The sequence below is a fragment of the Microcaecilia unicolor genome, chromosome 2 (assembly GCF_901765095.1).
Source record: "Microcaecilia unicolor chromosome 2, aMicUni1.1, whole genome shotgun sequence".
In the NCBI taxonomy this organism is placed as follows: domain Eukaryota; kingdom Metazoa; phylum Chordata; class Amphibia; order Gymnophiona; family Siphonopidae; genus Microcaecilia; species Microcaecilia unicolor.
In genome coordinates this window covers 293,682,750-293,700,803 of record NC_044032.1, presented here as the reverse complement: position 1 = coordinate 293,700,803, position 18,054 = coordinate 293,682,750, and the positions used below count along the sequence as shown (strand labels likewise).

The 18,054-nt window shown below is 43.0% G+C and overlaps 1 protein-coding gene across 1 annotated transcript in view; it reads right to left on the bottom strand.

Moving 5' to 3' along the window:
• FREM1 (FRAS1 related extracellular matrix 1) overlaps window positions 1-18,054 on the bottom strand; it is a 307,907-nt gene that overhangs the window by 31,028 nt on the left and 258,825 nt on the right. Inside the window, 4 exon segments of the mRNA XM_030194282.1 lie at window positions 642-824; window positions 3,163-3,210; window positions 3,765-3,976; window positions 17,171-17,320. Coding sequence (XP_030050142.1) covers window positions 642-824; window positions 3,163-3,210; window positions 3,765-3,976; window positions 17,171-17,320 — 593 coding nt within the window.

Genomic DNA, 18,054 nt, shown 5'->3' with positions numbered 1-18,054 from the left:
TTAAGAAAATCCACTGCTTATCCCTGGGATAAGCAGCAAAAAATCTGGTTTTACTCTTTAGGGATCTTGCCAAGTACATGTGACCTGGATTGGCCACTGTTGGAAACAGAATACTGGGCTTCATGGACCTTCAGTCTGTCCCAATATAGCAATGCTTATGTTCTTATATTAGGTATCTGCAATTATATTTATAAAAATAATTTTCTAGACAATTATAATAATTGCAATCAACTAAGGAGCAAAAGCACTAAAAGACAAGTTTATATTTTAAATCGTACACCAAGTACGTGGAGAGCTAAGCATAATTGCCCCTCAATCACTCGTTTCAAACTCTTACTAAAATGAGTATTTTTCCAGCAGCTTATACATATCTTAGAAGACATGCAAAAGCCAACGACAAAGTGTTCCAAAATTGTAAAATGAGAAATACATGTATAATTTTTGGGGCTCCCCAAAGCATTCCCTTTTTGAATCTGGGTAATCTGGGTCATCTACACATGTTAATGTCACTATTTACACATATAGATGCTGCACAATGGTTCTAAAATGGTCTATCCATTGTACTAGAATGCCTCATTTGTTAACATGTGTCTCAGTGGGATAAAGTAACTGGAATAGCTACATGCCAAACGGTTTTCCACCTGAGTGCTGTGGTGGGATGCTGTCATCAGGGCTGCCTTGTCTGCTTGTGGGGCATCAATATTCAGAGAAGAAGCCATGTCCCACTTTGGCCACCCCTGACTGGCCACAAGGTCTTTAGCTTCTTCACTTGGGTTGGAAGGCAAGATATCATCTTCTACTTGGAGTGACACAAAGCCATGATACTAGATTAGGAGAAAAAAGGAATTAAATACAGCAGTAAAGAGACTTCCTAAATATCATAAATCTGTAGAATCACAAATTGCAAAACAGGGAGAAAAGGTGAAAAATCATAAAACTGGAATAGAGGTTTTTGGTGCCCTTTTACTAAGCCATGTAGGCGCCTATGTGCCCAACGCATGCCAAATTGGAATTACCTCCCGGTTACCGCGTGGCCCTTGTGGTAATTTCAATTTTGGTGGACGTCCACTACACATGTCCAAAAAATGTTTTTGACGCGCGTAGACCAATACCGCTCATTTACCAAGTGAGACCTTACCACTAGGTCAATGGCTTGCAGTAAGGTCTCAGACCCAAAATGGACGTGAAGCAATTTTAATTTTGCTGCACGTCCATTTTTGGCAAAAATGTTAAAAAAGACATTTTTTGTAGGTGCACTAAAAAATAATTCTGCAAGCGCCCAAACACACGTCTAAACTACCACAGGCTATTTTTCAGTGCGCCTTAGTAAAAGAACCCCTAAGGAAGGAAGGAAAAAAACAAGGCAGCATGATCAAGCACCAAGGGGCCCCTTTACTAACAAATTAGCACACATTAACCACTTTCACAGAAGCGCACCAACTGTTACCGTGGTGGTATGGTGTTTTCACATGCTAATTCACACATTAACTGTTTGTTGGGTTGGTGGGGGGGAATAGTTGGGTCATGAGTAGAGAATGGGTGTGAACTGCATTTTATAGTTAGTGCACTGTGCCTACTGCATGCTAATGGTCACTTTTGCTGTTAGCCCTGGTTCACTTGGCACCTCCTCAACAGTAGGTGCTAAATGAAGCAGCACTAATTGCAACTAGGATTATCTTTGCTAATGCAGTTTTCAATGCAGTAATTGCTGAGGATATTCTAGCAATTACAGTACAGTCTTTGAAATTAGTGCATTTTAATATTTGCTGTTAAGGCACGCTAAATACAATTTAGTAAAACCCCCTTATATTTTTGAAATAGCAAGTAGACCCACAGGCTTATTTTCGAAAGAGAAGAGTGCCCATCTTTCGACACAAATCGGGAGATGGGCGTCCTTCTCCCAGGGTCGCCCAAATCGGCATAATCAAAAGCCAATTTTGGGCATCCTCAACTGCTTTCTGTCACGGGGACGACCAACATTCACGGGGCATGTCGGAAGCATACCGAAGGCGGGACTGGGGCGTGCTTAACACATGGGCATTTTCGGCCGATAATAGAAAAAAGTAGGGCGTCCCTGACGAGCACTTGGATGACTTTACTTGGTCCATTTTTTCTTGCGACCAAGCCTCAAAAAGGTGCCCAAACTGACCAGATGACCTCCCCTTACTCCCCCAGTGGTCATTAATCCCCTCCCACCCTAAAAAAACTTTTAAAATATTTTTTGCCAGCCTCTATGCCAGCCTCAAATGTCATATCCAGCTCCCTGACAGCAGTATGCAGGTCCCTGGAGCAGTTTTAGTGGGTGCAGTGCACTTCAGGCAGGCAGACCCAGGCCCACCCCCTCCTACCTGTTACACTTGTGGTGGTAAATGTGAGCCCTCCAAAACCCACCAGAAACCCACTGTACCCACACGTAGGTGCCCCCTTCACACCTTAGGGCTATGGTAGTGTTGTACAGTAGTGGGTTGTACAGTAGTGGGTAGTGGGTTTTGGGGGGCTCAGCACCCAAGGTAAGGGAGCTATGCACCTGGGAGCAATTTCTAAAGTCCACTGCAGTGCCCCCTAGGGTGCCCGGTTGGTGTTCTGGCAAGTCAGGGGAACCAGTGCACTACGAATGCTGGCTCCTCCCATGACCAAAGGGCTTGGATTTGGTCATTTCTGAGATGGGCATCCTCGGTTTCCATTATCGCTGAAAACCGGGGACGACCATCTCTAAGGACGACCATCTCTAAGGACGACCTAAATGTTGAGATTTGGGCATCCCCGACCGTATTATCAAAATGAAAGATGGATGCCCATCTTGTTTCGATAATACAGGTTTCCCCGCCCCTTTGCAGGGACATCCTGCGAGGACGTCCTCAGCGAAACATGGGCACCCCGTTCGATTATGCTCCTCCCAATGTCTTGGGGTCATGCCTTTGGTAAATGTGAGCAGGTTACAGTGAAGCCTTCACATTACAATAATCTCTGTTTATTTAATGTTGCAATATTTGATTTATTTTCCATAGATATATGTACTGAGTGTTATGTTGTATGTTTATTATAAGGTACCTCAGTACAGTGCTACAAAAATTCTTAAATAATAATTGTTAGTAGCTCCAAAAAGTGCCATTTACATGGGATTATACAAGCTAAAAATCAACTACTACACAATATTTATACCTTAAAGATGACATTGGTTTCATTTCTAAAGACAGCGGACGGATGAACCTGGAATGAAAAAATTTTTAAAGCAAAGTTATCTTATCCTGATAGACAATTGTATTTAAAAAATTACCAAAGAGCGCAAACATTTATGTAAATTTTGCTTTATTGAACTGCTACGATGCAAATTTATGCAAAGCAGCCCATTAAAGCACAATAAAAAAAGAGAAAATGAGCATGCATAAAAAACTTCACAGGCCCATTTTGAGGAAAACCTAATTACAGATCTAGTTATCTTTTTCTATATGACAATTCAGTACTTAAATATACCTGAGTGAATAAATGAATGAAACAAAAAGGGAATATGCAGAAATCCTCTAGTTTAGTACCCAAGTGACCTTTCAAACCTCCTAAAAGCAAATATTCACGTATACAAGATAGCGTGGTCCACTGACATGTTGCTTCCTGGCTCTTTGAATTAAAACCAAGTAAACATTTGTCTCTAGGAAACTGGTGCATTTCTTTTTTATTTTGTTTTCCTAATTATAGGAGTCGTCTGTTCTTTAAGGAGTTTTCAAGCCACTACTAAAATAAAACATAACAAAAATCAAGCATCTTACTGTATTGCCATTTCCATTGACCCTTAACCGCCTTCTTGCCAGATCCCCCCTGTTGTCTGTCATTGCTGTCTCTTTGAGAGATGAGAGAGAGATTCCTTCTAGCTGAAAAGCACCAGGACCAGATGGCATGGAGACTGGAGAAGCTGGAAATAAGGTACCTGTTCCCCAGATGTTCTTATTTGGACTGGATAAATGTAAAGATCTACACCGACCTAAAACATGTAGAAGCAGACAGATGCAGTAAACATTGGAGGTTTTTGGAGACAAATTTTGCTTAATTACAACATTCAAACTCATTACTTGTTTGTTTTCTTATACATGCACTAGTGCTGAGAAATGGCCCAGAATTCCTCAAGGGTGGTGTGAGGAACTGGTCAACAGTTACAGAGAAAATGTAGAAGAAGCTATTGCTGCTCAAGGACATGTTGCTACCAGTTATTGAGTGAAGAGTTCATATATTTTTTTCACACAAGGATACTTATTGTTGAATCCTTTTCCTGGATCATCAAACTCTATCCCCTTTGTAGTCAGGGTTATTTATTCAAAGGGGCTATCTTTCTCCATGATTAGGGTTTACAATAGGCTATAATCACATTTTAGCCATTATATTATAGAAACACAAAAAGCAAACCCTGGGCCTTCAGGAAAGCGAAAAATGTAATCCTTTATTCCAAAAGATGACCCGACACGGGCCGTGGTTCAGCATACAAACATCTGCCTCAGGGGTCAAAAAGATCCTATAGGTACAAACATATAAGTTCAATCAAGCAGTCAGAGTATATTTCCCAGAGTGTGCTGATTGTCCGTACGAAATGTAAAACACCATCGGCAATCAGCACACTCTGGGAAATGTACCCTGACTGCTTGATTGAACTTATATGTTTGTACCTATAGGATCTTTTTGACCCCTGAGGCAGGCGTTTGTATGCCGAAACACGGCCCGTGTCGGGTCATCTTTTGGAATAAAGGATTACATTTTTCTTTTTCCTGAAGGCCCAGTGTTTGCTTTTTGTGTTTCTGTTGTTTTTTTTGTATGCTGTTACCCTCTCTTTTGTGACTCTCTATGGTCATTATTTTATAAACATATCCATATGTAAACAGTGCCATTTAGACATGAATATTGCATACACATATTTATTTATTTATTGGGATTTATTAACTGCCTTTATGAAGAGATTCACCCAAGGCAGTGTACAACAGGTACAGTTTAACATAAAACTTACAATTTTGTTAACAGCATAACAATAGTAAAATGATCAAATATAAATACAATAAATGAGGTAAACTTGAAAACAGTAAATTGAAACCTAATAATAGAACTACCGTGAAACAGTATCAAAAATATGCACATTTAACAGCACTGGAACTCAAATACCAGAGATGTAATACAATGCTAGCATAATACTAATGATACACCTAATAACAGTGGCGTAGCTAGGGTAGTTGACACCCGGGGCCGATCATTTTTTAACACTCCCCCCCCCCCCAAATCCAGTACTAGGCATACCAAGAATACAAAACACTCAGGACCTATAGCGCAATTCTACCATACCATAAGCAGTCATTTCTACAAGTCACACAAGCATCTTAAACGCTACAGTGAGCACTAGAACATCAATTCACCTATTGTAAAATGAAAACAGACAGATTAGTACAGATCGTCGATCCTGCACAGTCAATGCCAACCGAAAGCCATGTCTTTTTCACAAACACAGATACACCCTAATCCACTATAGAATAAGTAATCATAAACCTTCTATTTAGACAAAAATTAAACTGAACCCCCGATGCCAGACTCTGCATACAATGCAACACCACAGAAACAGAAAATGTCCCCTAGTACTGTGCAAAATATAAAGACAGTGAATGTAAATTTGAAAAAACTAACAAATCCGATCACCACTTTACAAATTAACAAATAGAAATAAAACAAATATAGAAAATAAAATACCATTTTATTGGACTAATACATTTAGCTTTCAGAGGCCAAAACCTCCTTCCTCAGGTCAATACAGTATAGTGCTGTTATAGTATCCTATCCTGACCTGAGGAAGGGGGTTTTGTTCTCTGTCCCCTCTCTCTGCCCCCTCTTTCCACCTGCACCTAGTTCCAGTTCCAGCCCACATCTCCCACATGCCACCCTTTTCAGCCCCACTATCCCACCAGTCCCCAGCCCTTTTCTCCCATCAGTCCTGGGCTTCAGCCCCCAGCCACTTCTCCCTGTCCCCTTTTCAGCCCCTAGTTTCAACCCCAGCCCTTTTCTCTCACCAGTCCCGAGCTTCAGCCCCAGCCAGTTCTCCCTGTCCCCTTTAAAGCCCCCAGTCCCCACAGTTTCAGCCCCTACCTCTTTTCAGCCCCCAGTTCCAGTTTCAGACCCCTTCTCCCATGAGCACTTCCCTCCCCAGTCCCCTTATCCCCTCTGAGCACCCCCACCCCTCCCCAATCCCCATTCTCCCCTCTGAGCACCCCCACCCTCCCCAATCCCCTTCTCACCTCTGAGTATCCCTCCTCTGAACTCCCCCACCCCTCCCCAATCCCCTTCTCACCTCTGAGTACCCTTCTGAGCTCCCCAACCCTCCCCAATCCTCTGAGCACCCCCACCCTCCCCAATCCCCATTCTCCCCTCTGAGCACCCCCACCCTCCCCAATCCCCTTCTCACCTCTGAGCACCTCTCCCCAATCCCCTTCTCCCCTCTGAGTACCCTTCTGAGCTCCCCCACCCTCCCCAATCCCCTCTGAGCACCCCCACCCCTCCCCAATCCCCATTCTCCCCTCTGAGCACCCCTCGTCTGAACTCCCCCACCCCTCTCCAATTCCCTTCTCCCCTCTGAGCTCCCCCCCCCGACCCAGTCCCGTCCCCCCTCCATTGAGAGCCACAGAGCCCTCTTCTTCTGCCACCGCCTGCCTTTTTCTTTTTTTTTTAAATCCGTGCAGCCACGCAGGCAGCGCTTCGCGTCTGCCCTGTGTGTGCTGTGAAAGAAGTAAATCGCTGGCGTCGGGCCTTCCCTCGATGTCCCACCCTCGAGGAAATAGGAAGTTACCTCACAAGAGGGCGGGACATCGAGGGAAGGCCCAAAGCCAGCGCTGGTGATTTACTTCTTTCACAGCACACGCAGGGCAGACGTGAAGCGCTGCCTGCGTGGCTGCACGGATTTAAAAAAAAAAAGAAAAGAAAAAGGCAGGCGGTGGCAGGAGAAGAGACGCGACGGAGCACCCCCCACCCGCGGACACCCAGGGCGGACTGCCCCCACCGCCCCGCCCTTGCTACGCCACTGCCTAATAAGCATGCATTAGGGCATTCAACTAACATAGATATGATGCTAAATAGTTTCTACAATATGGCTTACCATATAGGTGAGGGACCAAGAGCAGATATATGATGGGAACAAGATGCATGGTACAGAGTCAGTTGGGAGAATTTGATGGTTAGCTAAAATCAAGGCAAGTTGTTTGTATAGTTAAGCAAGAGATAAGGAACTGATCTAAGTTACAGTATATGTAGCAAGCTAGTCCAGGTGCAGAATGGGCGTATAGTTAGTCACCCTATGTATTAAAAGCTTTGGAGAAGAGCCAGGCTTTCACCTGCTTCCTGAAGTAGAGGTAGTCTTGAGCTATACGTAGCCCCTCTGGGAGTAAATTGCAGAGCATGGGGCTACTCCTGAGGCTTGCTGACGGGTATCAGATCATACAATTTCTTTTGATGAGGATACAGATAGTGATAATCCTTGAGTGGACCTTAGAGGTCTTAAAGATGTGTAAAGGGTTAACTTATTCTTTAAATACATTGGCCCATTTTGTCTGAGGGCCTTGAAAACCAAACATAGAGTTTTAAATTTAGCCCTGTAAGGTACTGGTAGCCAGTGTTGCTTTTGCAGGAAAGGCGTGATGTGGTCATATCACTTGCAGCCTTCTATCAGTCATGCTGCAGCATTCTGAATTAGTTGGAGCTGATACAAACTATTTTGGTTTGGCCAGTGTACAGGGCATTACAGTAGTCTAGTTGTGATGTTTTCATAGCATGGACCACTGTTTTGTTACATTTGTACCCTGCGCTTTCCCACTCATGGCAGGCTCAATGCGGCTTACATGGGGCAATGGAGGGTTAAGTGACTTGCCCAGAATCACAAGGAGCTGCCTGTGCCTAAAATGGGAATCAAACTCAGGTCCTCAGTTCCCCAGGACCAAAGTCCACCACCCTAACCACTAGGCCACTCCTCCACTATGGTCAGACTCGTCTTTTCAATATATGGAGAGAGATTTCATAGCTGCCATAGGTGGCAGAGACAATTTTTGAAGGTTGTTTAAATTTGTGGGATCAGAGTGAGTAATGAGTCTAGTGGTATCCCAAGATTCCTGACCTGTGATTTTAGGAGAAGTTCATACTTCCCAAAAGATATTTATGTATTGTTACATATAAATCTAATTCCAGAAAGCTGCTATTTACATATGGCAGTGGTTCCCAAACCCGGCCTGGAGGCACCCCAGCTAGTCAGGTTTTCAGGAAGTTCCACAATGAATATTCATGAGAGAGATTTGCATGCATTGCCTTCACTGCTTGCAAATCTCTCTCATGACTGTTTCCACTGTATGTGCACTCCTGCGGGTATTTTACAAAAGACAATGCATCAACAATCGTTTACTAAAATACCACCAGAATTTAGAACGTCTTGACCTGGATAACTCAATTATGATATCTCTTTCTATGTAAGAACGGCCCATCCTAGGGCTTCACAAACCTTTGATCAGCACTGGAAGCAGATATTTGGCAACCAGCTGAAATTGAGTGCTCCACATTCACTGACAGAGTTGATCCAGTCTTGTATGTAAAGGGTCATGGATTTGATATACTGCTTTTCTGTAGTACAACCAAAGCAGTTTACATTTTATTATTCTAGTAGCAAAGAAGAGGCTTTGCAGGTCTGAAGCACATAAGGATAAGTCGAACACAAAGCAGAGAAGGAGTCCAAGAAATCCTTTATTCAAAAAGACCTGATATGGCCACATTTTGCCAAAATGGGAGAGAGAGGAGAAGCAGTTGCCCTACCTCTAACTGCCTTCATTTTCTCTCAGAGCTGCTGATTGCAGTCTTGGATACACATTCAACAGCTGGGGGAAGCACAGTTTTTGCCCCTGGTTAGTGTTTTACCCCTGATACAGCCATTTTGGCAAAACGTGACCATGTTGGGTCTTTTTAGGATTTCTTGGGCTTCTGGTCTGCTTTGTTATCTACTCCTTTTATTATTCTATGCAGGTCATTCTCTGTCTCTAGTAGGCTCACAAACTAAGTTTTTGTACCTGGGGCAGTGAAGGGTTAAGTGACTTGCCCAGGGTCACAAGAAGTCACAGTGGGAATCAAACTCAGTTCTCCAGGATTCCAGGGGCCCTTTTACTAAGGCGCATAGGCACCTACACGTGTCCAATGTGCATCAATTTGGAACTACCACCTGGCTGCCGCAAGCCCCGGGCGGTAATTCCATTTTTTACGCGCGTCCGATATGTGCAGCAGAAAATATTTTTTACTTTCTACTGCATGGCGCTAGCCGGGAGGTAATCGGCAGTGTACGTGTGCTGACAATTACTGCCCAGTTTACGCACGAGACCTTACCACTAAGTCAACGGATGGCAGTAAGGTCTCAGGCCTAAAATGAACGCATGCCAATTTTTATTTTGCCGCACGTACATTTTCAGCCCAAAAAAGGCCTTTTTGCATCCTGAAAATTGGACCTGTGTGCATCCAATATACGTGCCTACAACAGCGCAGGCCATTTTTCAGCGCACCTTAGTAAAAGGACCCCTCAGTTTGCTGCGCTAACCATTAGGCTATTCCTCCACCAATAGCTATTATGCTGATTTCCAAACTACATTCTCTATGAAAAGCAAGACTACAAGTTCATGTATGTAATAGGTTAAGTCCAGGACTGGGCTGACGTCAGGCAAGTCTAGAGCTCTTGGGAACCCTAAGATGAAATGGCCCAGTGTGAATTTGTAAAGTTAAGAAGTTCAGTGTGCCCAGAGAGAAGAATATGATGGCAGTAAAATGTTTGTTGCTAGTCTTGCTGTAGTTCTGCCTGTGATCCCCTGTAAAAGGGACTGTTGGAATTATTTGCTTTTCTGTAAATACATTGACTTGCTTTTGGAACTACTTTATGTAAAGTGGTATGAACATGTATTTACTGTTAATCCGCTTGTGTGAATATAAAAGTGGATTCCCAAATCTAGCAGCTAAGCCATCTGAAAGACAGTTTCTCATCCCCAAAGGGGTCTGGTCAACCCTCCACAGATGTTTCGCTTCCATGGTCCACTACACTGTTTGCTCAACCATGATCTTTTGATTGCTGGTTCACTATTTCACATGGTTTTGTTGCATTTTAGTTATAATTTGTTAAAATGTTTTTCTTTTATTTTTGATTGTTGATTTTTTAGTATTTTATTACAGAAGAATTCTGTCCAATGGGTTTTTAGGAGTAATATTTGTTATCCAGAGCATGGGCCACTATAGCCTTTAGGCTTGGCTGTTAGACCATGAGAAGAGACAGGGAAGCAACAAGTTGTTACATTCACTAGTCAACCTGAATTTCCTTAAGACCATGATTTGGCTACAATTACTTTGGTTAAAACGAAAGATGAAATTATCTTTGACCTGATCTGTGACATTCATATGGATATATTTTATATAAGTGAAGCATGGCTGATTCCTAGCAACCAAGTATAACTGAATCATTTATGTCCTCTAGGTTATATGTGTGAATCCCAACCTGGGATGAACGGGAGAGGAGAAGGAGTTCTTCTTTTTATTAACACCATAGTAACATAGTAAATGACGGCAGATAAAGACCTGAACTGTCCATCCAGTCTGCCCAACAAGATAAACTCATTTTACATGGTATGTGATACTTTATATGTATACCCGAGTTTGATTTGTCCCTGCCTTTCTCAGGGTACAGACCATAAAAGTCTGCCCAGCACTGTTCTTGTACTAAAAAGTTCTGAAGCCAACGTTGAAGCCCCTTAAATTTACACTCCAGCGCATCCATATCTATTCAGTCACGATCAGGGCGTAGACCATAGAAGTCTGCCCAGTACCGGTTTTGCATCCCAATTACCAGCGTTGCCACCCAATCTCCCCTAAGATTCCGTAGATCCATTCCTTATAAACAGGATTCCTTTGTGTTTATCCCACGCATGTTTGAATTCCATTACCGTTTTCATCTCCAACACCTCCCGCGGGAGGGCATTTCACATATCTACCACCCTTTCTGTGAAAAAATACTTCCTGACATTACTCCTGAGTCTATCCCCTTCAACCTCAATTCATGTCCTCTAGTTCTACCACCTTCCCGTCTCCGAAAAAGGTTTGTTTGCAGATTAATACCTTTCAAATATTTGAACGTCTGTATCATGCCACCCCTGTTTCTCCTTTCCTCCAAGCCCTCATATTCACAGATATACAACATTGTTCATAGTGGATGGCAGCTATTAATGTTGACTTATCACCCCCTGAGTGATGCTGAGATAAATTATTTGTCATTTGTTGAATATTTATGTACTGTGGAAGTGGATATTGCATATCATAGTTTTAGGTGATTTCATCTTACACTTCAATATTGTATCCAAAGGTGGATCATGTTGTTGTTGATATGCAGGCTTTGTGTATGTGTTAATTAACACATTTCTCAACATATAATAAGGGTATTACCCTGGATCTGGTCTTCCTTCCTGAAGCAGTAGGTACCGATTCTTTAATGGGTAGTATTTCCACCACTAGAGTGCCTTGGTCTGATCATTGGTTGTTTAGCTTTAATTGGAAGCAACAAAATATGTTTAAATTTTACAGTTGCAACATTTGAGGATAATTAGGAGTGGAGCTGACCCTAAGATATTTACTGAACATTAGGATGGAATGGTTGTGCCGCCCTTACCAAGAGAAGATATTGAAAATATGATTACAAACTGGAATAATTATGTAGAAAAGGTGCTTCAGGCAGTAACCTCACTGAAAAAAATTGGTTTCAAAATCATGATCACATTGTGCATTGGTTTTCTGCAGAAATAATTTCTCCATAGCAGATGTTGTGTCAAGCTGAACATTAGTGGTCCTCCAGTAACAAAAGGTATATGTAATTTTTTTTCAGATAACAGTTTACTGGGGCTACAAGTCATCCACATGAGTTATTTTCAGCTGTTAAAAATTATTGAGTGATATGCAGATGAAGATAGCTAAGAAGATAATGTCCTGTAAAAACTTTATGTGAGAACAAAAATGGAAGCCCATGAGTCAAATATATGATTACTGTCTTAATTGGTTTCTATTGATTCTATAGTTGCAAGGCAAACTTTTCAGCTGATCTCAAAAAAGCGAATAAAAGAGCTATTATCTAATATTTCTAGTAAAACATCCATATATGATCAGTGTCCTACTGGACTTAATAAGTTGTTAAGGTCCTCTATGGCTGAACAATGAGCAGCCACTATTGATGCATCTTTCAGGATGGATCATCTTCAGTTATCATTAAAAGAGGCCTAGTTTAAAAATCCATGTCTTGACATCAAGGATCCTAAGAAGCATGAGCAAAATTCAAGTTCGCCCTTATTAGCAAGATCATAGAAAAAGTGGTGCCGAAACAGTTGCAAGAATATATAATGAGAAACATCTGATAAATAAATTTCAGTTTGTGTTTAGGCCTAAATAGAGCAATGAACTGTAATTAGCTTCTACTCTGGACACTTGGCAGGGGGAGCTGAAAGTCGCTGGTCTAATGTAGTGGAATGCGAGGGAGTAGATAGTATGAAGAACAGCACACCCTCACGAATGATGCAGTTCAGTCTCCTTTCAGCAGGGGACACTAGTCTGCTGAGACTGAGGCAGTTGCTCAGTCAGAGAGGCAGAACTCAGATCAGGATGGATGGAGCTAAAAGCCCTGAAGCTGAATAGGTCAGGGAGACCCCGATAAAGAGGCCCTAGGAGGAGAGAAGCTGCCTTGTAGTGTAAGGGTTCCCCTGCTGATATACAGTGATTGTGACCTGGCTGAGGTAAGCCACTTTTGCTAATTGACTGAGACTTGAGGTCTGGCTGGAGCCAGACCTGGGACTTGGAGAAGAATCAAGAACTTACAGGCAGTGTTTGGGGCGTAGCAGCCCCACCAGCCATAGACTATGTTTGGGCCTGTCAGCTAGAGGCCCGCTTGAGACTGTGTTTGTTGAATGGAGGAAGGTTTTCCAACTTATGTTCCTGGCCCTGCGAAGTAACAGGCCTCAGGACTCAGATAAATAAATACTTATTTTTGCTTATATCCTGTTGTCCAGCTGAGTTCTTCTACCGGCCCACTCTGAACCCTCGCTTAGGGTATCACATGGTCTTTCTGGATATACAGACATCCCTTCATGCTGTGGATCATCCCTTGTTATTACAGACATTGGCAAAGGATCTACTGTCCTGGCATGGCTCACTTTTTATTTGTCAAATAGAACATCGGCTTAATTTGCTGTGTTGAGAGGAGTCTCACAGGGCACTGCAGTATCAGCAATTTTATCTTATTCATTAGATTTTAAATGATATATGACAAGATTTAGGTCTAAATGATAGAATCTCTGCAGACAATATTATGCTATTTCTTCCTGTTTGGAAATACCCAATTAATAACATTAACTTTATGAGGCAGGTGATTTTGAAACTTTGTACCTGCTTATTAGTGAATCATTTAAGTTTAATTATGGAAAGACCAGACATCTTGGTTATTAATAGATGTACAAACCTTGATGTTACTGAACAGGTGGATTTAGCAGGGTGCCAGATTCATATTCAGAGAGAAGTACAATTCTATTCTATTCAGGGTATTTATATCCCGTTAAAATCAATAATGATTCTAAGTGCCCTGTTTACTAAGATGTGCTAGAGGCGTGTTAGTGTTTTTAGCGCACGCTAACTGTGTAGCATCCACGATATTCCTATGGGCACCTACACAGCACACGCTAATTTTGTACACGTGCTATACATGCTAACAGGACCCTAAGTGGGTTACATAAATATAAACAATACTAACACAGGAATCTAGTCAACCAATACTTCCTCAATACTGAATCCAGACAATCTTAAAGAAAATTCTTACATCAATCATAACATTATATTATGATGTAAATTTATTTCAAAAATCACTTTTCTAATAATAAAGCACAGCAAACTATCAAAAACATATAAGACATAACCCCACATTCATCCATTCATTCCCACATCTATAACGCCATTAAATAAGCTGGACAATTATTAGAAGAGCTGAACAACAGAAGATGTGAAAATTGCCCAACTTTGTATCAGCTAATGAATTGAAGGACTTCCATGTGTGTGGACTGAGGCTTTCTGACGGGAAGAAACTGACTAATCCGGATCATTTGGAGGATTAGCGATTCATTGTAGTAACTTTCACCACGGACTGACTCCTAAGCATTGGACAAGATTTTTTAATGACATTATAGATGTGGGAATGAATGGATGAATGTGGGGTTATGTCTTATATGTTTTTGATAGTTTGCTGTGCTTTATTATTAGAAAAGTGATTTTTGAAATAAATAAATTTGCATCATAATATAATGCTATGATTGATGTAAGAACCTTCTTTAAGATTGTCTGGTTACAAAAATATAACACATAAATTGGAAAGTTAGGAAAGCTCACAAAAATTAGTCATTCAAATATTTATCAAAAATATAAGTTTTCAGTCCCCTTGCAGAATTGTAAATAACTAGAAATCACACAAACATGTTCAGGTATGGAATTCCACAACTCACTAGCCTGAAAAGAAAAAGAAACATCATGGATTCTTTTATAACGAATTTTCCTAGCAGATGGAAAGCGCAACAACAAAGCAGAATAGAAACAACAGCTCCTTCGCAATGCTGGATAAGTTATGCTGGATGCATTGTTATCATTTAAAAACTCAGAGTGAAAGTCACTTATTTAGAAACTCATGGCTGATGTTCAGTCAGGGCAGTCAGCATGTTTTTTTTTTAACCCTAGCCACTACAGGTGAATTAAAAATGCAGAAAATCAGCATAAGTGTCTGGGTAGTGGCTGGTGCTCACTATTCGATTTCAGTGCTGACTGCCTGTACTATGCGGCAGGGGCGTATCTGGACTCCGGCGGTAGGGGGTGCCAGAGCCAGAGGGAGGGGGCACATTTTAGCCCCCCCCCCCCCCCCCCCCGCCGCCGAGCCCCCACCGCCGAGCCCCCCACCGCCACCAATGACTCTCTCCACCCCCCTCCCGCCGCCAACCCTCCCCCGCTGCCGTTCTTACTTTTGCTGGCGGGGGACCCCAACCCCCGCCAGCCGAGGTCTGCTTCCACCTGCCGCTGCCGTAAAAACTTCTTCTTCAGCCGGCGGGGGACCCCAAACCCCCGCCAGCCGCCCCGCGGTGTTTAAAATTCATCTTCGGCCTCCGTGGCCGTGCTGCTGTGATAGGCGCTGTTGAAATCCACTTCGGAGTCTGACGTCGCAGCACGTACAACGTACAACGACGTCAGACTCCGAAGTGGATTTCAACAGCGCCTATCACAGCAGCACGGCCACGGAGGCCGAAGATGAATTTTAAACACCGCGGGGCGGCTGGCGGGGGTTTGGGGTCCCCCGCCGGCTGAAAAAGAAGTTTTTACGGCAGCGGCAGGTGGAAGCAGACCTCGGCTGGCGGGGGTTGGGGTCCCCCGCCAGCAAAAGTAAGAACGGCAGCGGGGGAGGGTTGATGGCGGTAGGGGGGTCCAGGGCAAAATCTGCGGGGGCCCAGGCCCCTGAGGCCCCACGCAGATACGCCCCTGCTATGCGGATATTGCTGATAGTCAGCCTAATATCTAGGGAGTCCTTTTACTAAGGTGCACTGAAAAATGGTCTGCGCTAGTGTAAGTGCATGTTTTGGATGCACGCAAATCCATTTTTCAGTGCACCTGTAAAAAATGTGTGGCAAAATGAAAAATGGCGTGCGTCCATTTTGGGTCTGAGACCTTACTGCCACCCTTAGCAGTAAGGTCTCATGTGTTAACTAGGCAGTAATGGTCTATGTGCGTAGAATGCCTTTTACCGAGCAGGGACTGTCTTTTCTTCATGTTCAATTGTGAAGCGCTGCGTACGACTGGTAGCGCTATAGAAATGATTTATAGTAGTAGTAGTAGGGTGGGGAAGGGCCACTAGACCACCAGGTGGGGAGGGGGAATTGACCCACGGCCCACTGGGCCACCAGGGACATCTGAGGGAATGCTGGTGGGGATTAGGGGGGCTGGAGACCTACCGGATCTCCAGCCCCCCTGAACATGTGTTGGGGGGTCAGGGGGACCAGAGGTCTTCCTGACCTCCAGCCCCCTGTTGCTGGGGGGGGGGAGTTGGGTCGGGGTTCCTGAGGGGGGACTGCTGCATTGGGGGGAATGGGGGCCTGCTAGCATGGAAATACATGCTGGACAGGGCTCACCATTCCTCCTCAATGGTCTGCAAACTCTAATGCTATGTCCGAGCTGGCGTAGGGCTTGCCACAGCCAGAGAGCCAATCTTTGGCGTACTGGTCACTGATCATTGGGGATGAATAGGTTTAGCATGCATTTGCATGCTACTTGTGCTAAGAGCCCTGTTTTGCATGCATTTGCATGCTAGTTGTGTTCAGAGCCTGCGAGCGCATTGTTTCATGTGCTCGGGGGCTCTGATCATGGGGCTGTAGCAAACGCAGGCACTTGTATGGCGCTAACAGTCTCTAGCACCTGCGTTTGCTTCTGATCATTGGCCCATGAATGCAAAGAAGCCCATTCAATTCCCTTGGGCTTCTTCACATTCGGACACACGAATCATTAGCACTGCTTTGTAAAAGGAGCCCTTAGAGAAAGAAAGAGGGTGATAGAGTTGGGTTTTACTTCCATTGCTTTCAATGGAAAGCAATGGAAGTAAAACCCGGCTGGCTCAATCCGTCCTCCTTTTTCTGGAGCCATATGGTAACCCGCGGCCCGAGCAACAATAAGAATTGGAATAAAATGGGCCCTGCTGCAGATAACTGGAGCTAAGCTTTAGTAAAAGACCCCCTCCCTCAGCATTCTATAATGCACAAAAACTAAAAAAAAAAAAAACATGCTCACTGCATGACCTTGTATGTCAAAATCTATTTCTTAAATATTTCTGCCAATATAGCAAATGAGAAGGACATGAGAAGAACTATCACAAAAATATGTCCAGAGCTTAAATCTCCCTTTCTTTCTCTGATGAACAGAAAAATTCATTTCACTGTTTGATTGGAAGGTAATCATTATCTTTGACTTTTATTTTTACCTCTGCCACTGAAAGCAGAGCAGATTTCTTCAGCCAAAAATCTTGCTTTTTTTTTTTTTTTTTGCTTCTCTTTCTTTCTTTTCTTCCTTTCTTAAATCTAGAGACAGGGAAGAATACCTCCTCTGGGGTCCACAATTTTCACTATGGCTTTTGTCCTTGTGCCAAGTACTGCGTTCACAGGAGAGTTCAGGAGCACTTCAAAGACCTCATCCTCCTCCTCCAGCCCGTCATGGGTAATTGCTACATTCCACGTCCTAGCTGACACCCCTACAACAAGTAAACATTTCAATTACTCTTTTTAATTGCTATTTCCAATCGACCTGGTGATAAAGAAATATATTAATTAGCATGTCTGAAGCTAGACTGGAAGAGTCTATGAACGCTATTATGCCCTTAAAAATTCTGACTGCCCTCCTGCTGGTTTCTGAAACAGCAGCAAAAGGCTAAATTTGTCTCCGGACAAAGATGTTTCAGTATTCAAGAATTCACTGTACAAAACAGCTGTATTTTACTCTTGGGGGGGAGTGGGAGGAGGAAGAATGATTAGAATTCACAGTTTTTTTGGCTTTTGTTTAACATTTTTAAAATACTACCTCCAATAAAAGTATATTATTTTAATTGTAAATCATAATTTTGTAGCTGCTGCCCTTATTAATAATGCTTCCATAAGCCAAGAATTTGTAGTTCACAATGGATAAAAATGGGGTAAATCAGTGCAAACAAACCCTGTATGTAATAGCAAATTACGTGTTCACATACTCATTTACCTCCTGATTGATGAAGTCTTCCATCAGTGATGACGTATGAATTTTCAGCAACTCTCTTTTACCAAGTCTAAATTATGTGCCCACTAATATAAGACCAGTCCTTATCCTGCAAATGAGACCCCACGTGATGTAGGCAAAATCTGCAATTGATGAAGATGCAAAGTTGGCCTTTCTTCTTACATTCTCTTCCTCGAGCTTGTGTTTGGTTTACAAGCTGTGTAAAGGCCATGCGAC